This window comes from Arachis ipaensis, chromosome B4, assembly GCF_059453495.1.
Source record: "Arachis ipaensis isolate K30076 ecotype BB chromosome B4, ASM5945349v1, whole genome shotgun sequence".
Lineage (NCBI taxonomy): Eukaryota > Viridiplantae > Streptophyta > Magnoliopsida > Fabales > Fabaceae > Arachis > Arachis ipaensis.
In genome coordinates, this window is record NC_142439.1 from 73,206,200 (window position 1) to 73,230,344 (window position 24,145).

A 24,145-nucleotide genomic window follows, 5' to 3' on the forward strand; every position below is an offset into this window, starting at 1 on the left:
GGAAGGAAATATAAATGCATGCTAATCATATGAATAAGTGGGTGAAGAGCATGAAAAAACCACACAATTAAGCACATTATAAACTATAAAATAGTGGTTTATCAGTGAACTTGATATTGGAATTGCTCTTGAGAAAGACCTAGAGAAATCTAAGAGTGAACTTGAATAGACTTGGTATCGGAAACAGAGTTAGCTCGTTTGCACGATATGGGAGAGAGAACTATCAACTCAATTGCAGATTCTTGAGGATTCCCTTCGTGTTGAGATACGATATCTGGGTTAGCTACCAAATGTGTCGGGTTTGGCTATATAACGGATAGATGATATCATTGGCCATAGGACATGCATATATCATTTGTATATGTTTGATTTATTTGGGTGTGCCTAATTGTATCATTTTGCCTAATGGACTATGTTATATGACTAAATACTACTTGTATTACTTGCCTTACTTGTGTATTACTTCTTTGCATTGCTTGTATTTGTACAACTGAGAGATCCGTCATGCTGGTGTCGGTTGACGTTGGGGTCTTTCCTTGTTGGAAATGAAATGATGGAATGATTAATTAACAATGATGAATATTGAATGAGATAAATTGAATTCCTTGGGTAGGCGCAATAAAGTGATTTCACTTGCTCCAGGTGAAGATATGAGGTATTGATATAGAATCACTAAGTCGAATTAGTTGGTGCTGGTGCTGGTGCTGGTTCTAGTTATGGATATGTTCTAAATTGGAAGATGGAAAGTTTGAAAAGTTGGAAAGATGAGAAATATAATTAGACTTAGTATCCCTAGGACAGTTGCCTAATTCATGGATTAGTGAAAACCTAGGGAGAATAATTGATGAAAGGAAGATTAAGATGCTTAGTGAGTTCTTATTATAGTGCATTGTATTTATTTGGCACTTTTACCGTACTGGGAGCCCATGGGTTGGAATTCTCATTCTGTATATATTCTCTGTTTTTCAGATATAGGACCAAGTGCTCAGCAGTGAGTTGTGGTTCATCTGAGACATGGTCAAGATCATTAGACTCTGTTTATATATATATATATATATATATATATATATATATATATATATATATATATATATATATATTAATGTTTTATTGCTTATTGCTTTCCGAACGCACTTTACTTTTCGTTTTTATCGACACGTGAGCATTTCGGTTCGTGATTTTATTATTCTCCTATTCAGACTTCTCGTTTAATAACTCCCTCCAATTATATATATGTATGTATTATAATCCACCTTGAGGGTCGTACCACCTTATTATCATTGACTTATGACTCGAGCATAAGGATTTAAATATTAGGGTGTTACACTTTGGGCATTATGAATGGAATGTAATGCCCCAATGATTAAAAAATGCACCAAGTGAATTTCAAGAAATTATGAATACTATTTTTTATTCATATGTAGATTTTACCATAGTTTATTTAGACGATGTACTTGTATACTCTAAGGGAATAAACCAACATATTCACCACCTAGAAAAATTCATTAATATTATAAAAGAAAATGGTCTTGTCTTGTCTGAAAGGAAAATGAAAATATTTATAACAAGAGTAAGGTTTTTAGGGTATGAAATTTTCCAAGAAACGATTACTCTAATTAAAAGATCTATTGAATTTGTAGGAAAATTTTCGGATGAAATTATTGACAAAAAATAACTACAAAAATTTTTAGGATGTCTTAATTATGTAGCCAATTTTTTATCAGGAATAAGAACTTTATGTGAAATAAAAGGTCGAGGATTCCCTTTGATTTAATTTTGTAATGATTAATTCGGATTGTGGGTATGTTTGCTTGTGTTGAATTGAAATGTGTTTTAAATGGTGAGGACAGTGGTTAGATCCCCGCTCATTGATAGGCAAGCTGAGATAAAGGATTCTCTCTCTTTCTGTAATGGACAAGATGAGATTGAGGATTCCCTCTCTTGTTACGGTGGGCAAGTGGGATTTAAGATTTCCTCTCTTGCTACATCCGAAGATTGAATGGAGAAGGTTACGGATTCCCTTCAATTTGATTCCTAGCTGTGGTATGATTGAGTTAGGTGAGGAATCTCTAATGTCACATCACAGTCTATCTCTGAGTGGGAGGTTGAGAATTTTCTCCTAAAAGGTTGAGGATTCCCTTCGTGTTGAGACACGATATCCGGGTTAGCTACCAGATGTGTCGGGTTTGGCTATATAATGGGCAGATGATATCATTGGCCATAGGACAGGCATATATCATTTGTATATGTTTGATTTATTTGGGTGTGCCTAATTGTATCAATTTGCCTAATGGACTATGTTATATGACTAAATACTACTGGTATTGCTTGCCTTACTTGTGTATTACTTCTTTGCATTGCTTGTATTTGTACAACTGAGAGATCCGTCATGCTGGTGTCGGTTGACGTTGGGGCTTTCCTTGTTGGAAATGAAATGATGGAATGATTAATTAACAATGATGAATATTGAATGAGATAAATTGAATTCCTTGGGAAGGCGCAATGAAGTGATTTCACTTGCTCCAAGTGAAGATATGAGGTATTTATATAGAATCACTAAGTCGAATTAGTTGGTGCTAGTGTTGGTGCTGGTTCTGGTTATGGATCTGTTCTTAATTGGAAGATGAAAAGTTTGAAAAGTTGGAAAGATGAGAAATATAATTAGACTTAGTATCCCTAAGACAGTTGCCTAATTCCTGGATTAGTGAAAACTTAGGGTGAATAATTGATGAAAGGAAGATTAAGATGCTCAGTGAGTTCTTATTATAGTGCATTGTATTTATTTGGCACTTTTACCGTACTGGGAGCCCATGGGTTGGGGATTCTCATTCCGTATATATTTTCTGTTTTTCAGATATAGGCCCAGGTGCTCAGCAGTGAGTTGTGGTTCATCTGAGAGATGGCCAAGATCATTAGACTCTGTTTATATATATATATATCCTATCTTTATCTTATTCTACCTTAATGTTTTATTGCTTATTGCTTTCCGAATGCACTTTACTTTTTGTTTTTATCGACACGTGAGCGTTTTCGGTTCGTGATTTTATTATACTCCTTTTCAGACTTCTCGTTTAATAACTCCCTTCAATTATATATATATGAATGTATTATAATCCACCTTGAGGGTCGTACCACCTTATTATCATTGACTTATGACTCGAGTATAAGGATTTAAATATTAGGGTGTTATACTTTGGACATTATGAATGGAATGTAATGCCCCAATAATTAAAAAATGCACCAAGTGAATCTCAAGAAATTATGAATACTATTTTTTATTCATATGTAGATTTTACCATAGTTTATTTAGACGATGTACTTGTATACTCTAAGGGAATAAACCAACATATTCACCACCTAGAAAAATTCATTAATATTATAAAAGAAAATGGTCTTGTCTTGTCTGAAAAGAAAATGAAAATATTTATAACAAGAGTAAGGTTTTTAGGGTATGAAATTTTTCAAGAAACGATTACTCTAATTAAAAGATCTATTGAATTTGTAGAAAAATTTTCGGATGAAATTATTGACAAAAAATAACTACAAAACTTTTTAGGATGTCTTAATTACGTAGCCAAATTTTTATCAGGAATAAGAACTTTATGTGAAATAAAAGGTCGAGGATTCCCTTCGATTTAATTCTGTAATGATTAATTTGGATTCTGGGTATGTTTGCTTGTATTGAATTGAAATGAGTTTTAAATGGTGAGGACAGTGATTGGATCCCCGCTCATTGATAGGCAAGGTGAGATAGAGGATTCTCTCTCTTGTTATGGTGGGCAAGCGGGATTTAAGATTTCCTCTCTTGCTACATCCGAAGATTGAATGGAGAAGGTTACAGATTCCCTTCAATTTGATTCCTGGCTATGGTATGATTGAGTTAGGTGAGGATTCTCTATTGTCACATCACAGTCTCGCTCTGAGTGGGAGGTTGAGGATTTTCTCCTGGAAGGTTGAGGATTCCCTTCGTGTTGAGACACGATATCCGGGTTAGCTACCAGATGTGTCGAGTTTGGCTATATAACGGACAGATGATATCATTGGCCATAGGACAGGCATATATCATTTGTATATGTTTGATTTATTTGGGTGTGCCTAATTGTATCAATTTGCCTAATGGACTATGTTCTATGACTAAATACTACAGGTATTGCTTGCCTTACTTGTGTATTACTTCTTTGCATTGCTTGTATTTGTACAACTGAGAGATCCGTCATGCTGGTGTCGGTTGATGTTGGGGCTTTCCTTGTTGGAAATGAAATGATGGAATGATTAATTAACAATGATGAATATTGAATCAGATAAATTGAATTCCTTGGGTAGGCACAATGAAGTGATTTCACTTGCTCCAAGTGAAGATATGAGGTATTTATATAGAATCACTAAGTCGAATTAGTTGGTGCTGGTGCTGGTGCTGGTTCTGGTTATGGATCTGTTCTAAATTGGAAGATGAAAAGTTTGAAAAGTTGGAAAGATGAGAAATATAATTAGACTTAGTATCCCTAAGACAGTTGCCTAATTCTTGGATTAGTGAAAACCTAGGGTGAATAATTGATGAAAGGAAGATTAAGATGCTCAGTGAGTTCTTATTATAGTGTATTGTATTTATTTGGCACTTTTACCGTACTGGGAGCTCATGGGTTGGGAATTCTCATTCCGTATATATTTTCTGTTTTTCAGATATAGGCCCAGGTGCTCAGCAGTGAGTTGTGGTTCATCTGAGAGATGGCCAAGATCATTAGACTCTGTTTATATATATATATATATATATATCCTATCTTTATCTTATTCTACCTTAATGTTTTATTGCTTATTGATTTCCGAATGCACTTTACTTTTCGTTTTTATCGACACGTGAGCGTTTTCGGTTCGTGATTTTATTATACTCCTTTTCAGACTTCTCGTTTAATAACTCCCTTCAATTATATATATATATGAATGTATTATAATCCACCTTAAGGGTCGTACCACCTTATTATCATTGACTTATGACTCGAGTATAAGGATTTAAATATTAGGGTGTTATACTTTGGGCATTATGAATGGAATGTAGTGCCCCAATAATTAAAAAAATGCACCAAGTGAATCTCAAGAAATTATGAATACTATTTTTTATTCATATGTAGATTTTACCATAGTTTATTTAGACGATGTACTTGTATACTCTAAGGGAATAAACCAACATATTCACCACCTAGAAAAATTCATGAATATTATAAAAGAAAATGGTCTTGTCTTGTCTGAAAGGAAAATGAAAATATTTATAACAAGAGTAAGGTTTTTAGGGTATGAAATTTTCCAAGAAACGATTACTCTAATTAAAAGATCTATGAATTTGTAGAAAAATTTTCGGATGAAATTATTGACAAAAAATAACTACAAAACTTTTTAGGATGTCTTAATTACGTAGCCAAATTTTTATCAGGAATAAGAACTTTATGTGAAATAAAAGGTCGAGGATTTCCTTCGATTTAATTCTGTAATGATTAATTCGGATTCTGGGTATGTTTGCTTGTATTGAATTGAAATGAGTTTTAAATGGTGAGGACAGTGATTGGATCCCCACTCATTGATAGGCAAGGTGAGATAGAGGATTCACTCTCTTGCTGTAATAGACAATATGAGATTGAGGATTCCCTCTCTTGTTACGGTGGGCAAGCGGGATTTAAGAATTCCTCTCTTGCTACATCCGAAGATTAAATGGAGAAGGTTACGGATTCCCTTCAATTTGATTCCTGGTTGTGGTATGATTGAGTTAGGTGAGGATTCTCTATTGTCACATCACAGTCTCGCTCTGAGTGGGAGGTTGAGGATTTTCTCCTGGAATGTTGAGGATTCCCTTCGTGTTGAGACACGATATCCGGGTTAGCTACCAGTTGTGTCGAGTTTGGCTATATAACGGACAGATGATATCATTGGTCATAGGACAGGCATATATCCTTTGTATATGTTTGATTTATTTGGGTGTGCCTAATTGTATCAGTTTGCCTAATGGACTATGTTATACGACTAAATACTACTTGTATTACTTGCCTTGTGTATTACTTCTTTACATTGCTTGTATTTGTACAACTGAGAGATCCGTCATGCTGGTGTCGGTTGACGTTGGGGCTTTCCTTGTTGGAAATGAAATGATGGAATGATTAATTAACAATGACGAATATTGAATGAGATAAATTGAATTCCTTGGGTAGGCGCAATGAAGTGATTTCACTTACTCCATGTGAAGATATGAGGTATTGATATAGAATCACTAAGTCGAATTAGTTGGTGCTGGTACTGGTGCTGGTTCTGGTTATGGATCTATTCTAAATTGGAAGATGGAAAGTTTGAAAAGTTGGAAAGATGAGAAATATAATTAGATTTAGTATCCGTATGACAGTTGCTTAATTCATGGATTAGTGAAAACCTAAGGTGAATAATTGATTAAAGGAAGATTAAGATGCTTAGTGAGTTATTATTATAGTGCATTGTATTTATTTGGCACTTTTACCGTATTGGGAGCCCATAGGTTGGGGATTCTCATTCCATATATATTCTTTGTTTTTCAGCTATAGGCACAGGTGCTTAGCAGTGAGTTGTGGTTCATCTGAGAAATGGCCAAGATCATTAGACTCTGTTTTATTGCTTATTGCTTTCCGAACGCACTTTACTTTTCGTTTTTATCGACACGTGAGCGTTTTCGGTTCGTGATTTTATTATACTCCTTTTCAGACTTCTCGTTTAATAACTTCCTTCAATTATATATATGTATGTATTATAATCCATTTTAAGGGTCGTACCACCTTATTATCATTGACTTATGACTCGAGTATAAGGATTTAAATATTAGGCTGTTATACTTTGGACATTATGAATGGAATATAATGCCCCAATGATTAAAAAATGCACCAAGTGAATTTCAAGAAATTATGAATACTATTTTTTATTCATATGTAGATTTTACCATAGTTTATTTAGACGATGTACTTGTATACTCTAAAGGAATAAAGCAAAATATTCACCACCTAGAAAAATTCATTATTATAAAAGAAAATGGTCTTATCTTGTCTGAAAGGAAAATGAAAATATTTATAACAAGAGTAAGGTTTTTAGGGTTTGAAATTTTCCAAGAAACGATTACTCTAATTAAAAGATCTATTGAATTTGTAGGAAAATTTTCGGATGAAATTATTGACAAAAAATAACTACAAAAATTTTAGGATGTCTTAATTACGTAGCCAAATTTTTATTAGGAATAAGAACTTTATGTGAACTTTTATATAAAAGATTAAGAAAACAATGCAGCCTCCTCCTTAGACAGCAGACATGTCTAAAATAGTTCAAAAGATTAAAACTCTAGTTAAAGAAATCCCTTGTTTGAGTATACCAGACCTTAAGGCAAGTCTAATTGTCGAGATGGACGCCTCAGAACTAGGGTACAGAGGATTACTTAAACAAGTTCTTCCAAACTCATCAAAAGAGCAAATAGTTAAATATCATTCTGGTATATGGAATTCAACCCAAAAAAATTATGCCACTATTAAAAAAGAAATATTAGCCATTGTCTTATGTGTTTCACGCTTTCAAGAAGACATGTTCAATAATACCTTCTTAATCTGAACTGATTGTAAAACTGCTCCTAGCGTATTAAAAAATAGTGTTAAAAATTTAGTTTCTAAACAAATATTTGCTAGATGATAAGCTATATTATCATGCTTTGATTTTATTATTAAACATATTAAAGGTGAATCAAATGTATTGCCTCATTTTCTAATAAGAGAATTTTTACAAGGTAGAAATGAGCAAAAAACATGTAAGTAGTAAAGATTTTGGTTGACCAACCAGCAACTTCAATACAAGCTAAACAATTAACTATTAAACCTCTGACAATGTCACAGGTTGTTAAGAGCGAAAAATCATCTGCATCAAGTAAGAGTTTACATGAAGCTTTTATGATTAACAGCTATACATTATTACAACCATTTGATCTATTCAAAACTAAACTATTATCTGAAAAACATTCTTATCATGCAAAATTTGTACCCATAAAAATAATGACCTTAGAAAAAGAGTGGTTTAAAATGGATAATAGAACTCTTTACAAAACAGTTTTTTTAAATACTTTTTATTACCCTTCAGTATATATATATATTTATATCCAATTCTGTTTAATTGCAAATATGATCGGATAAGATTCGATATACTTATCAATCAGAAATGAGAAATTATTATGGATATCATATTAGATTTGTAGCTTAGGTGAAATGAGTCCAATTTTAAACACCCGAACAATATAAATTAATATTTAAATAAAATAAAAATAAAATTATAAAATTAGGCCATGCTATGTCCTTAATAGGTTATAAGTCATTTTCAATTATTAAACCTATTTAATCTAACTTGAATTAAAATTTATTAAAAGATCTAATATTCTTTTTTATAAAAAATATTTTTTAAAGTAATTCTTTTCTAAAAAAACTTTTTTCTAAAAGAAATTACATATATAGTATACCAAAATTTAATATTTATAATAATATTTCAATTTTTAAAATATTTAAAATATACAAAAAAATTTTATCATAAAATACAACGAATTTATAAAATTTAATAACTTTTAATTATTAAAAAATTATTTATATATTCATGTATATTTTAGTGGGATTAAACAGGCTAATTAAATTAATTTATAAACAAATTTTTAATTTACCTATGAAGCATGGACACTTCGCTAAGTTGCTATATTTGCGTGCCTGACACATTTCGGACATGATATTCACCGACACTCGTCTGACACGCATATCTAGTTTAGGAGAAATTCATCAACAGCCAATTTCTTGATCAATTAATTCCAATTAGAGGGTGATAATCAATTTCTAGTTTATATGTCACAAAAACTCTAATTACCCAAAAATAAAAGGATTATATGTCACGTATCCCGTTAAATCCAAATAATTAAAATTTAGGAGAAATTGTTTTCAAGCTGTTGTTCAAGTAAAGAGCTTTTCCAAGTTTTACAAGAACTCAAATAGAAAGAGGGTCATACTTCCGTTCCACCCAAAAAGAGCGAAAACAATTCTTAAATATAAATCCATACATAAATTAAAATAGAAAAAGCAATAAAATTAATCCATAGAAATAGACAGAGCTCCTAACCTTAACAGTGGAGGTTTAGTTGCTCATAGAAAAGAGAGAAAATTAGGATTGTCAGTTATGTTCCCCTGATGGGATGAGGTGGAATCTCCCCGAGGGCCTCTACAAAGGAAGGAAAGCTTCCTCCTTTTATAACTAATCCTAATAAATTTAAAATCTAATATCTAAAACTAAAAATTAAAATGATATCTTTTCCTAATTTAAGATTTGAATTTAAATTTGAATTAATTAACAGATCTTCAGTTGATGGGTGGGGACCACTTGTTCTGTCCATTCTGCAGCTTCTAATATGTGTTTTCTGGGTTGAAAATTGAGTTAAAACAGCCCATAAATCGCCCCCAGCGTTTTTCTGCGTTTTCTGCATGTGGCGCATGTGACGCGTCCGCGTCGTCCACGCGTTCGCATCATTTGTGCAAATTCCAGTCCACGCGTTCGCGTCAGGCACGCGATCGCGTCATTGCGATTTCCTCCATTCCGCGCGGTCGCGTGAGCCATGCGTCTGCGTCGGCATTCGCTGGTCATCTCCTTGGCTTCTTCTCTTTCTCTGCAGAAACTTCATCAAATCCATCCGAATGCTACCTAAATTAAATAAAATTGCACAAAACTCAAAATAGCATCTATAGTGGTTAAAATATAATTAATTCTTAATAAAACTCAATAAATTAGATGCAAATTCACTAGGAAAAGATACGAAGATGCTCACGCATCACAACACCAAACTTAAACTGTTGCTTGTCCTCAAGCAACCAAAAACTAATATAAGCTTAGGATGTGAATTTGTATGAGAATGAGAGTTCGATTAAGCTCATGTCTCTTCTTATAGTGGGGTTTACAACTGCAATCCTGAATAGTTTTGGCATCTCACTTTATCCTTTGAAGTTCAAAATGATTGGCATCCATAGGAACTCAGAATTCAGATAGTGTTATTGATTCTCCTAGTTCAGTATGTTGATTCTTGAACACAGCTACTTTATGAGTCTTGGCCGTGACCCTAAGCATTTTGTTTTCTAGTATTACCACCGGATACATAAATGCCACAGACACATAACTGGGTGAACCTTTTCAGATTGTGACTCAGCTTTGCTAGAGTCCCCAGTTAGAGGTGCCCAGAGTTCTTAAGCACACTCTTTTTGCTTTGGATCACGACTTTAACCGCTCAGTCTCAAGTTTTTCACTTGACACCTTCACGCCACAAGCACATGGTTAGGGACAGCTTGATTTAGCCGCTTAGGCCAGGATTTTATTTCTTTGGACCCTCCTATCCATTAATGCTCAAAGCCTTGGATCCTTTTTATCCTTTGCCTTTTAGTTTAAAGGGTTATTGGCTTTTTCTGCTTGCTTTTTTTTTATTTTATTTTTTTCTTATTATTTTTTCGCAAGCTTTGTGTTTTTCACTGCTTTTTCTTGCTTCAAGAATAAATTTTATGATTTTTCAGATTATCAATAACATTTCTCGTTGTCATCATTCTTTCAAGAGCCAACAATTTTAACATTCATAAACTTTACTATCAAAAATTATGCACTGTTCATGTCATGCTTTCAGAATCACAGAAAATACCACCACATTTAAGTAAATCCGACTATTTTTAAAATTAACTCAATTTCTCATGCAATACATCACTTCTTTTTCTTTTATTTTTAGATTCAAATTCAGTGAGTGGTACATGAAACATCTTTTTTCAGCATTAAAGCAATTAAATGAAAACTAAACTAGTCCTAGGATTCTAACTAATAAAGGATCATGCAACAAACAAAGAAAAATAACAGGAAACTGGAACATAATATAGAAAAGAGGGAAGGAATAAAAATGAAAGGAAGTCAACCACCTTAATTATCCTAGTGGTCGTTTTATTCTTCAGGTTGTGTTCCTCCGTGAAGATGATTTGCTTCCCTTTGGTGCCATAAGAATAGATAGAAAACCTATAAGCGAAGTGTCAACACCAAACTTAAAAGTTTGCTTGTCCTCAAGTAAAGAAGAACTGAAAATAGAAGAGACAAATCTTAAAATGAAAGAAAAAAATAAAAGGATAAGAGAATAAGAGAGAATTAGGATTGGGGGAGAGAGAGAAAGAAAACTGGGCGGCGCAAGCGACGCGTTCGCGTCAATGACGCGATCGCGTGCGTCGCGCATTCTTCATAATGACGCGTTAGCGTCAGGCATGCGTCCGCGTGGATGGCCATATGTGTAACTGACGCGAACGCGTTAATCACGCGTCCGCGTGACCAAATTTGTGCGTTTAGCACACTTCTTGCCCCAAGCTGGCACAACTCTCTGCCCAAAACGCTCTGTTACGCCGAATTTGCAGGTCACGCGATCGCGTGGGTGATGTGGTCGCGTGAAGTGGCAAAAATCATGAATGACGCGGTCGCGTGAGCAATGCGTCCGCGTGGGCTTGTTTGTGCTAGAGGCATCATTCTTACGCCACTCCCGCGCATCTTAATAAAAAGTAAAAAATTCTTCTCCAGACACACTTGGACACACCTAAATACCATCACGTATCAGCATGTCTAGTCTTATTCTTAACATATATTCTTAAAATAAATTTAGATATGGTATATATTATTATTTATTAAAACAAAAAATATTTTAAATACTTGATATAATTAGAATAAGACATTAAAAATAATTAAAAAAATTAATTTATATTTTAATATCAATAAAATATCAAATTATCATTATAATTTATCTAAAAAATATTTTATATTTTATATATATGCGTGTCAACGTGTCCCGTATAGTATCCCGTGTCCATATATATATATATATATATATATATAGTAATTTACAAATAAATTTAATTTTTTTTTTTATAAAATTTTTTAATCTCAAAAATTAAAGACTAATCTGGAGCGAAATCACGCTCTGTTTAAGGGTTTGGATTTTGGACAACCTATTTCCATCCTTAATCACCCTTTAATTTAATTTAATTTCTTTTGTAATGCTTTCTCTTCCTATTCCCCCAAATATACTATTTTCCACTAACCCAGCGAAAACCGATTGAACCCTAATTCATTCTTCGGTCACAGACCCAGCACACCTCAGTTTATGGTTTTTGTTCTCCCTCGCAGGCCAAGGCTATGGCTTCCGACACTACCTCTTCTCGCTCGAGTTCTGCCGCAGATTCCTACATTGGCTGCTTGATCAGCTTGACCTCCAAGAGCGAGATCAGATACGAAGGTGTTCTCTACAACATCAACACCGATGAGTCCAGTATTGGCCTCAGAAACGGTACTTCTTCTCAAAACCCTTTCAATTTTCTGCTGAATTTGGTTTTCTGTGTCTCAGATCCTTGATAATGATGGTAAAAGAATATAATTTTGAAATTCATGAGTTTTATGTTGTTTTGGGGTGTTCCAATGAAGAGTTGGATTTTTATTTATTTATTTTATTGGTTTTGGAAGTAGGGGTGTCGTTTTCTTGTGTGGATTGAGCATGAGTTTGAATCTGAAAGCTTCGTTTGGTATATGCTTCTTGTCATTCTGCTTTTAGTTGGTTTGGAAGCTTTGTGGTGGCTTTTCTAGGTTTTAGGTTTATGAATTGTTATGCTTCTCTTGCTGTTGCGTGGAATTTTTATTTGTTTATTGTGTGATTGTACAGTTTTTCTTATCTGACTATTAATGGGAACAGGGTTAGTGAAGCTTCTGGGTACAATGATTATTTGTTCTGGAGGTAGGCAATTGCTCCAAATTGCTGTTTTGTTTGGGCTTCGCTTCTTTAAAATTGAAAGTTGTGTTTTCTGTAATGTATTGTAGTGTTTTTTCAGTGATTTGAATGCTTTGTGATAATCCGTCCGGGCTTTAGATTTTCTAAGTTGCGTTGCTTTCTTTATTACCTGTGATTCTCGTTCTCAGTGGAGGACGAATTGGCTTATGGACATTTGGTTTGGGTTTCCCTTTGGCGCCCCACTTAATATTATGATTGTGACTTGTGACTTGTGAGTCTATAGTTATGTGTCAGTAAGAAAAGTCCCATCATATTGTAAAGGCAACAGTAGAGAGTAGTTCGTTTTTCTGATTAGAATGTGTTATACGGGTTATGAAGAACATGAAGGCCATGGTAGTTGATGTCATGAATTTGAATGCATGAAATTGAATTTCCTTTTCAAGTCATGTTTCAACATTGAATTCTATTATTACTGTTAGGTCTTTGGTGTTTACTTAATTACTCAATGGCAAACGTTTCTTCATATGTTATTCACTGTCAAAAGCAGCTTTGGTGAACTGATACTTTGTCTTCGGGCTTGTCTGTGGTGCAGTGCGATCTTTTGGAACTGAAGGAAGAAAGAAAGATGGTCCACAGATCCCTCCAAGTGACAAGGTGTACGAGTATATATTATTCCGTGGGACTGACATCAAGGTATCATATATAGATCAAATTCGAGCACCTTATTGAATAGCTAATGAAGTGTTGCCTGTTGTGTTAATTTGCTTTGGAAATAACTGCATGTGATTATGTGATATTTTTTTTTTCTCTGGGACGACTTGATAATTGGAATAATGGGTAATTGATGCAAATATTGTGGCATTTATCTTCATCCCCAATAATGGGTAATTGGAATAATGGGATGACTTGTAGAGGTTTATTTCTGGTATTTGCCAGCAAATCATGTATCCTTACATTGAAGTGAACTAGGGAAGAAGCTTATTCAGATTTTCTTATGCCATTTTATCGGATATTCTGATGTTGTTATTACACAACACCTGCTATATGTTATTGCATGAGGACATTGAATAATTTATATGAACCAGATTGGTTGAAACATCTGTTAATTCTTTTTGCAGGATTTGCAAGTTAAATCTTCTCCACCTGTCCAGCCTACACCACCAATAAATGCTGATCCAGCTATTATTCAGGTTGATGAGCAGCTTTTTGAATACAAAATGCGTTGAACTAAAATCACATACTAACATGTGAAATTGCCTTGCAGTCTCAGTATCCTCGCCCAGTCACCACCACATCTACAAATTTACCTCCTGTAACTGGATCTTTGACAGATTTTAGTTCTCAAAACACACAGCTAGGACTCCATGGATCAAATTATCAAGGAACCTTACCTTTATATCAACCTGGAGGGAACATAGGATCATGGGGAGCTTCTCCAAATGCCCCAAATTCAAATGGTGGTGGGCTTGCTATGCCACCAATGTATTGGCAGGGATATTATGGTGCTCCAAATGGGCTACCTCAGTTACAACAGCAATCTTTGCTTCGACCACCACCTGGGTTATCGATGCCTTCATCTATGCAACAGCCAATGCAGTTTCCCAATTATAGTCCTTCTTTGCCAGGTGCACCTTCAAATTTGCCAGAACTCCCATCAGCTTTGCTCCCATTGGGTACGAGTTCTGCCAGTGTAACAGCCACTTCTATATCTCCATCTAATCTCCCATCAACTTTGCCCCCATTGAATGCTACTTCTGCTAGTGTAACTGCCACTTCTATACTTCCATCTAATATGCCATCAACTTTGCTACCAGCTCCTTCTGCTACTCTTGCACCTGAAGCTTTGACAGTATCAGTTCCAAACAATATTGCTGCTGTTTCGCTTCCAGCAGTCCCAGTCACCACTAACCTACCATCATTGACTCCTTTTACTAATGGTGCTCCCGATATAGGTGCTGTAGTACCACCAGTCAACAGATCTAATGCAATTTCAGGTCCAAGCATGCTATATCAAAATGCATCCCCACTAACTCCTGCCCTTGTTGGATCATCAAATTCTATCCATATGGAAGCACCAGCCCCACCTCTGGTAACACCAGGTCAACTGTTGCAGTCTGGACCAACTGTAGTATCTTCATCTCAGCCTTCTCAAACTCCTCATAAGGATGTTGAGGTGGTTCCCGTGTCATCAACATTACCTCCAGAGACATCTGTGCCAGTTTCTGCTGAAACTCAGCCACCAATACTGCCACTGCCAGTAATGTCACGACCTAATCACAGGGTACTTTTCTCTTTCTCTCTCGTTAATTACTTAAATGATATCACAGATTTTATTGGGTTTCTGTTTTTAGTTTCAGTAATAGCGGCAACCAAAATAGTTGAGCATATTATCATTTTGTTTTTTATCTGGGAAAATGCTCTTGACATATTTGTTCATGCTTTCTTAAGCCTGGGGGAGCTCCTATGCATACTCAACATGGATATGGATACAGGGGACGTGGAAGTGGAGGTGGAAGAGGAAGGGAGACAGGGGTAATGCTCTACTCAACACTTTCTTTTTATTGCATCATGCAAAACCTGACTTGTTATCAGATTTTTGAATTTTCAAGTTAATTTCAGGAGTGTTTTGGGGCAATATGGTAGTTATGTTTTTAACTTTAGAATTTACACACTTTTCACTTGTCGTGGTGTCGGAAATTTTTTTTTATTCGATTGGATGTTGAGCAATTTGGATGAGATGACTAACTATGCCTGTTGTTGCCCTCTCACTAAATTGATGCTTTTACATAGATAACTTCGAAGATTTTAACACCCATTTTAGGTATTGTAAACTTGGGTTAATGCTTTACAGGGTTCACGTCCAGTTGCAAAATTCACTGAAGACTTTGATTTCATGGCAATGAATGAGAAGTTCAAAAAGGATGAAGTATGGGGTCATCTAGGTAAAAGCAATAAGTCCCATTCGAAAGATAGAGATGGCGAGGACGCCAGTGATGAAGATGATAGTCAAGATGAAGACAATGGTGATTCATCAAAAATGGACGTTAAGGTAAATTTTCTTACCACTGTGTAACTGAATGCTGTCAATTATGTTGAGAATGTAATTTGTTATCCTATAACTGTTTTTTCATTGTTTCCACAGCCTGTTTATAACAAGGATGATTTCTTCGACAAGCTTTCATGTAACGCCCTTGATCATGACTCGCAAAATGGAAGGGTTAGATATTCTGAACAAATCAAGATCGATACTGAGGTAATATATATTTTGGTTTGACCTCATTTTCATGGACAATGTTCAATTTTTATACTACCTTTGTATTGCAGACTTTTGGTGATTTTTCAAGGCACCGTGGTGGCTGGGGAGGCCGTGGTCCTGGCCGCGGTGGACGCTCTCGAGGCGGTGGTTATTATGGAAGGGGTTATGGTTATGGCTATGCTGGAAGAGGAAGGGGACGCGGCATGCCTAATCGTCCATAGGTGGCAGCAATAGCCATCTTTTCATTAAGTCGTGGTGGTGGTTTGGATCATATTCCAAGTCAAGCCACCCACTGAAGCACTGTTTCTTGAGGCTACACATAATAAGTAGGACAGTTATTTCTTGTTGTCTAGCCCTCTTGTTACGTTCTCTACTCAAATGATCCTGTCCTGATGGAAAGGTGTCTCTACCCATTTTATTTTTAGTTCATGATCAGGAAGAAAGAAAAGTTTAGACTTTAGACTAGTGTCTTGTGATGTATTGTTTATGCATGTAAACAATAGCGATTTTTCAATTTCAGGGATATGTCTTATGCTGTATTGTTTGCATTGTAAATGCAAGTTTCAGGTTTTTTTATTGAAGTGGCAGATTCTAACATTTGGACCATCATTGTAGAAGCCAGCTGATTTGTTTTTGGTTAATCTCAGGCACTGATATTACATTCCTTTGATTACATTTCCCAATGGGCTCTTTGGAAGCATATTCATTCTACATTTCGATAATCCCTTTTGGTTAAGCACAAATTAAGTGAAAAAAGTAAAAAGCTACTCAACCTGAAAACATGCCCCTATGTTGTGTTTTATGGATTTCTTGTGCTTTTTGCGACAATGATGATAAGAATCCCACCTTGGCAATTGGAAACTCCATTAAAGATTTTCTTTGTGGGTCCGCCGCCCTCAACTCCACAACTTTCAAACAAGAGTGCTTTTTGTGTTTTTTTTTGGTGTACATAGATCCAAAAAGGGTAAAAAAAGATGAAGATAAACTGAAACTATATTGGGCTCTTAAGAAGCAGAGTCACTGAGAAAACAAGGTTTTGAAAATTGGTTTGAACTATTCGGTCAAACCGTGAACCGATAAGATTTGCAGTTCGGTTAGAAACTATAATCACTAGATTTAAAAACTGCTGTTGAATCGTCGAATCAACTGAAAATTGGTCGGTCGAACCGAACTGAGACCTGGTCGGTTTTTAAGAATTTCTCTATACGGCGCAGTTTTGCACTTCAAAGAAACTCTAATCAAATTGCAGCACCCTCACGACCTCACTCACTTACTCACTCACTCTGCTTTCTTCTCATCTCAAGCTCCTCCCTCACTTCCGTCCAGTCACCGTCCTGTTACCGCTGCCGTCGCAACTTCTGAAAGCAGCCTTCCCCACTACCGTCATCTTCGCCACCGATTGAACTTCGAAGCCACTGTCCTGCCGCGCCTCGTGCCTCTATTATGCAGCCACTGTCCCATCACGCCAGCTCTGTTCCACCGCGCTCCAGACCTTTAGCGGAGTCAGCTCTGTTCCATCGCAGCCCTTCTCTCGAAGGAATTTTTATTTTTGTAACTATAATTGTGGTTTTAGCTTGTTAGTTAATCAGTTAATCTATGATTTGATTCTAATATTCTTGATTCCAACTTTGCTGCTGTTAATTTTTTTATTGTGTCACTGTAATTATGGTTTTAGTTTGGTAGTTAATCTATGATTTAATTTTGATATTCTTGATTCCAACCTTGCTGTTGTTAATTTTTTTTATTGTGTATTGGAGTCTAATTATCTATGTTGAGATTAATGGGTTGCTGCGGATTGCTGTAAGTCTATAATATTGTTATTGGATTATATTGTTACATACAATTGTTATTGGATTAGTGTCTACTCTGACACAGATTGACAAGTCCCATGCCATTCTTATTCGTAGTCATATAAATTGAATTAGTTCTACAATTCAAATGTTGATCATGAACCAAGTATATATGATATCAATTTAAATATTCCTTGATTACTCCTAAAACTATAACTCTAATCAAAGGATAAGGAATAAGGAGCTAAGGACTAAAGTAAAAGTTGAACTGAGTTTTAACATAATTCAGCATCAATATTTATTTACTGGAGATATAATACCATTTTAGAACCCAAATAGTTTCACACTGCTTGCCTCTCAATCTATTTACAATCGTGTCAGAAAACATGCACAAACATATATGAATAATAGAGGAGTGTGATTGCAGCCATGTATCTATACACTTATTTTATGCTTTCATTTTCTTAATTTGATAACTAATAATATGATTATGAGATTGTAACTTGTAGATGAATGGTGGAAGTTGTTTGGTAGTTTTGCTCCATATTTACAAAACATGGCAGTTTATGTTTGGTTGTTGACAAACTTAGATGTTGGCATTATATATTTGTTTTTTTTTTTTTGTTCTTTGACTTTTGAGTTTGTATTTGAATGAGATTATAACATTGTGGTTTATGTAGTACTTTTTATTTGGATGATATTTTAAAATTTATATCAGACTATAATTATATTTTAGTGTGTTTATTTATATTTTATTTATTATTTTATTATAAAACAATTTTATTGATTGAACCACGGGCAAACCAATTGAACCAATAAACCAGTAAACTAGTAATTAGAGCAGTTCGATGACCGATTCGATTTTCAGAACCTTGCTCATAAAAGCCAACTATATAACATTATTTCGGTATAGGCACTCCACTAAATTCACATCAAATGTAGCAGTTTTTTTTTTTCGCTATCATAAATGCAACTTTAGTAGCCTTCCTTTGAATTAGTTCAAAAATCAAAATAGACATTTCAAGCTCTTTGTTGCTTTAATTCAAAAAGTTCTATTCATAATTAACTTTTCTTGATGGTCATTCGGCACTCTTCAATTGTTAACAAGAAAGAACATCTCTGTAAATTCTATTTTGCAGATGACATTCTTAAACAAGATTCTGATACCATGAACAAGGAGTGGCAATGGATAGGGTACGGTAGGGTTTAAACTCAACCCTAATCCTATCCGCGGGTTGAATTTGTTACTAAAACTCAATCCTATCCTATCCACAGGTTGAGAACAATCCAACCCTAACCCTACTCGCAGTCAACGCATGGATATCTGACCCTACTCATGGGTTTTCACAAATATACAATATTATTATATAACTTAATGAACATGCAAATTAAAAATTCAATATAAACAATACAATTATCCTACAAACAACACAATTGTCCCATAAACAACATAATCATCAAATGTTCAATTCTACATAAAAGTCTTTACTTAAATTAATAACACAAACACAAATAAAATGTGATAGCAGAAATTTCGTAAAATCACTGCATGTCCTGTGTGTGTACACTGGTTTAACTGTCTACGGACACAGCTTCTTGAAAATGGTATAACTTTTTCTCTAAAATTCTAATCATCTCAAATTTTAACTGGACATACTAGTCATCCTAAGCTTTCATTGGCCACTGATTGAACCCAAAAACACATTCAAAAGTGGTAGTTATGCACATGGGAAGTTACTGGTTTAAAACAGAAAACCCTGTTTTTAATGTAGAAAGTGTTAATTTTCCAAAATTCATAACTTTTAGTCCAAAACTCCAATAATTATGAGAATTTTAGGGTACAAACTAGATACTCTAAAATTTCACCTAAAATTAGTTGCATACCAATTGAATTTCTATATTGATACCAGTAATTTTACCAAGTTACTGGTGTAACTGCCTAACTCAGTCTAATACTGTCTAGACCAAATAATGAGCTTATCACTTTTCTAGTGACATAACTTTCACTCTAAAAATTGAATTGCTCTGAAAATTAAACTCATAAATATAGACATCCCAATCTTTTATTTTCCTTTGGAAGTAACTCAAAAATTATTTTAATTAAGAGATAAGCAGAGTTGAAGTTACTAATATAAAATATGAAAATTTTATTTTTTAGCAGTGAACAACAAAATCTAAAAAGTCACATCTTCTACTCTACAACTTCAAAAATTTATGAAATTTTAAGGAAATGAAATAGACTTCTCAAGGTTTCATAAAAACCTAGTTTCATTATTTTTGGATGTCTAGATTGAGAGCGGAAATTCAAGGAAGTTATTGCAACTGCTACAACAAATTCTGCAGCATCTAATTTGGACTCTTCATGGTCATTTTTACTTTCCTAGACTTCTAACCCTGATTAACTCCTGATTTTATCCTCTTTTAGTTACTTAAACTTGTTTATCTATGTATCACAGCCCCAAGAGCTCAGATCTTATTATTCTCATTAGTCTCATATCGCATATTCATACAAGTACATATATACATCAATTTTCTGCACAATAAAATAGCAAACATCATCATCATAATCATCATGCATACACATTTATCATCAAAAGATACCAGCAATATAATCACACACAAAAGGATTATATCTAGCCTAACCCGTACTTTCTTGGTATCCAATATTTCTTAAGATTCTGTCCTTAGCTTTCTCTTGGCAAGGAATCCTAGTACATCATCAAGAAAACAAATTTTACATCACAAGGCCATGAGGGCCAAAATCATGATCACAATTCAAGAATAAAATTCTCACCCTCTAGCTTGAATGTGTGGCTACATTAGATGATCTTGAAGGGTTTTGAGTGGTTGATTAAGCTAGAAACAAAGAAGCAAAATAAGGTATAGGAAGAAGGCTTTGAACCAAATGGATGAAGAGAAGCAAGTGATGGTGTTTCTACTTACCTAGCTGATTTTTCATGAAACAAGGGTTTGGTGAAGCTAGTTCTTCCTCCTCCTAGCTTCAGGGATGGCTGGCTCTTCACTCTCTTTGCTTTACTTACTAAACTCAAGAATGATAGTGATGAGATATAGAGAAGCTGCTCTTGTCTTCCTCTCACTCTTGGTTCTCAGTTACTCACTACTCTCGGTGATCTCTTCCTATCTTGCTATTCCCTTCTTAAGGTGGGATGAAAGGATGTTATGTTGCCACCAATGTTACACTTGTTTAGTTGTATGTTCACCATTATTAATTGCTCACAAAAGAATCTGATTGCTTGGCTAACTCTTGGAGGGAACTTGACTAGCACAATTAGAGAAGAGAGAATGTAGTTAAGTGTGGTTAACTAGAGAGAGAGACTGGTTAAGTTAGAGGAGAGAGAAAGAGTGATTAAGAAGTGTGATTATGTATTAATTTTCTAGATAATGTATCTATGTTTTTCTTTGATTAAATTAAAGATGTGGTGATTAATCAAGATAATTGATTAAACTTGTGGTAAAGATCAATCCATAGAATAATTCATCACAATGGTATTGAAAATACTCAAAATTGCGCCACTAGAAAATATTCGAAAATTGCCGTGCAGAAAATTGGGTTCTTACACTTAGAATGTGAAGATACACTCAACTGAGAGGAAAGTGAACTTTGTTAGGTTTAGGGTTTAGTGTCATAGGATAACTGTTACGAATCCAGTCCACGGATCCCACACCCGCAACGATCTCGGACTCCGGTCACCCGGGTCCAAACCGCTCTGACCAACCTAGAAGGCCCATTAAAGTTTCTAACCAACTTTCGAATTCAAATGTCTCTCTTATCTTAGCCAAACAAAATAAGATAAGATATTCACCACCTATAAATAAAGGACTCTGGTCCCTCCAGGTATTCATTCATTCCTCACACCTTATACCTCTCAGATCCATTCTGACTTGAGCGTAGGAGTGTCTTTGCAGGTACCTCCTCCCATTGCTCCAGTCAGACAATCCGGAATCCGCCTTGATCCGCAGGTTCCCGATCCATCTCTCAACCCGTACCAGATACATCTTGTACATTGGCGCCTGTGGGGACCGGCACAGGTTGAGTCGGAATGGCGGACGGACTTGAAGAGCATTCTATCAGCCACCAAGACAACTCTAGAACACGAAACCCCACTCCCGAACATCAAGAAGCCATACTCCATGGAAGGATAGCAAGCGCCGTCCATAACAAAGAAAATGGTCCCGGCATCACAAAAACTCGACATCCCGAGAATCCAGAAGATAGGTCAGCCCAAATAATCCAAGAACTCTGCCACCGAGTACAGGAACTCGAAGGTCGGGTTGCCACCAAAGAAAAGCACAACACCGAAAACGGAAGTCACGCGACCTCCAGATCCAGATCTCGCCACGGTAGATCGCCAGAACGGCGACACGCCAAGAGACATGATAGAAGCACCTTGCGTGACCTAAGACACAACAGATCACCAGAACGGCAACACAGCAAAAGATACGACCGCAGCGTCTCCCGCGACCCCGTTTACGCGGACAACGACCGATGATACCGAGAAACCAAACACACGAGAAACGACCACGTGATAATGGGAGCCACCCCCTTCACAGAGTGAATTTTGAAAGCAAAGCTCCCCAAAGGATTTGACAAACCCACGAACATGAAGTACGACGGAACCAAAGATCCCCAGGAGCACTTAACGGCCTTCGAAGCCAGAATGAACCTAGAAGGCGCCACCGACGCCGTCCGATGCAGAGCCTTCCCAGTAACCCTAGCCGGGCCAGCAACTAAATGGTTCAATGCCCTCCCCAACGGATCCATAACCGGCTTCCACGACATATCACGGAGGTTCATGGCCCAATTCACCACCAGAATCACCAAGGCCAAACACCCCATCAGCCTATTGGGGGTCACACAGAAACATGACGAGTCCACGAGAAAATATCTCGACCGATTCAACGACAAGTTCCTGACAGTCGACGGGCTCACAGACTCGGTCGCAAGTCACTGCCTTACAAACGGACTCATGAACGAAGACTCCTGCAAGCACCTTACCACCAAACCAGTATGGACCATGCACGAGATCCAGAACGTCGTCAGAGATTACATAAACGACGAGGAGGTCAGCCAGGTCGTCGCTGCCAACAAACAGCAACACAGCAACACCCAACACGGTAACTCGGCACCCCGGCATAACCCACCACCCAGAGAAAATCAGAGGGACCATCCCAAACCAACAAACACAAACTGACCACCCAGAATTGGCAAATTCTCTAATTACACACCCCTGACAGCCCCAATTACTGAGATATACCACCAAATAGCAGATCGAGCTATCATCCCAAAAGCCCAACAACTCAAAGAAAGAACAGGCGGCAATAAAACCCTTTATTGTGACTACCACCGATGTTACGGGCATAGGACACAAGACTGTTTCGACCTTAAAGACGCCCTTGAACAAGCCATAAGAGACGACAAGCTCTCAGAATTCGCCAAAATCATCAGAGAACCAAAATGCGCAGAAAGAGACAGGTCGACAGAAAGAGAAGGACGCAACCCGAGAACACAAAAACAACCCCCGAAGGAAAGCCCAGAGGACGACCCAACCATAATAGTAAACATTATCACAGGCAAAGACGTATCGGGCAAGTCAAAATCAACACTAAAAAAAGACATCAAGGTCCTAGCCGTCAGAAATCAAACCCCAACCACCACTGCTGACAACACGGTAACTTTCCTACCCGAGGACTGCCAGCACGGCACCTCGGCCGAAGATGCACCTTTCATCATCTCGGCAAGAATCGGAACAGGACTAGTACGTAGAATACTGGTGGACACCGGTGCAGACTCCAACATCCTCTTCTGAGGAGCCTTCGACAAGCTCGGGCTCCACAACGACAATCTCCAAACACACCGCAACGGCGTCACGGGACTCGAAGACAACTTCCTCAAACCGGACGGCTCCATCACCCTCCCCCTCACCATAGGGACGGGTACCAAAAGGAAGACAATTATATCCGAATTCGTGGTCCTAAAAGACTCCACGGCCTACAACGTCATTCTTAGAAGAAAAACAATCAATGAATTCTCCGCCGTCATCTTTACCAAATACCTCCTTATGAAGTTCACAACGGAAGACGGATCCATCGGTACTATCCATGGAGACCGGGTAGTCGCAGCAGAATGTGACAACACCAGCCTAGCTTTACGGAAGAAATCTCACGATGCGGCTGGGATATTCCTAGCCGACCTGGACGCCCGACAATATGGCCAACCTAGCCAAAACCGGAAGGCGACATGGAAAAACTACAAATAGGAAAAACAAAAGACGAATACACCTT

The 24,145-nt window shown here is 36.3% G+C and overlaps 1 protein-coding gene, 1 long non-coding RNA gene and 1 pseudogene across 2 annotated transcripts; 2 read left to right on the top strand and 1 right to left on the bottom strand.

Moving 5' to 3' along the window:
- The first annotated feature begins 11,931 nt into the window (after positions 1–11,931).
- LOC107639358 (protein decapping 5) lies at positions 11,932–16,649 on the top strand. The gene is made up of 8 exons (XM_016342830.3): positions 11,932–12,361; positions 13,389–13,489; positions 13,915–13,986; positions 14,061–15,077; positions 15,245–15,328; positions 15,648–15,845; positions 15,939–16,049; positions 16,121–16,649. Exons 1-8 carry the CDS (start codon positions 12,211–12,213, stop codon positions 16,271–16,273), a joined length of 1,887 nt encoding a protein of 628 aa, XP_016198316.1. The 5' UTR covers positions 11,932–12,210; the 3' UTR covers positions 16,274–16,649.
- Positions 16,650–20,436: 3,787 nt separating this feature from the next.
- Positions 20,437–20,877, bottom strand: LOC148567916 (uncharacterized). Its single transcript, XR_015880789.1, has 3 exons — positions 20,786–20,877; positions 20,637–20,698; positions 20,437–20,550 (listed from the first exon to the last, which is right to left on the bottom strand). It is a non-coding gene; the product is annotated as an uncharacterized LOC148567916 (long non-coding RNA).
- A 1,026-nt stretch (positions 20,878–21,903) lies between these two features.
- LOC148567917 (uncharacterized) lies at positions 21,904–23,670 on the top strand (annotated as a pseudogene).
- Positions 23,671–24,145: the final 475 nt, after the last annotated feature.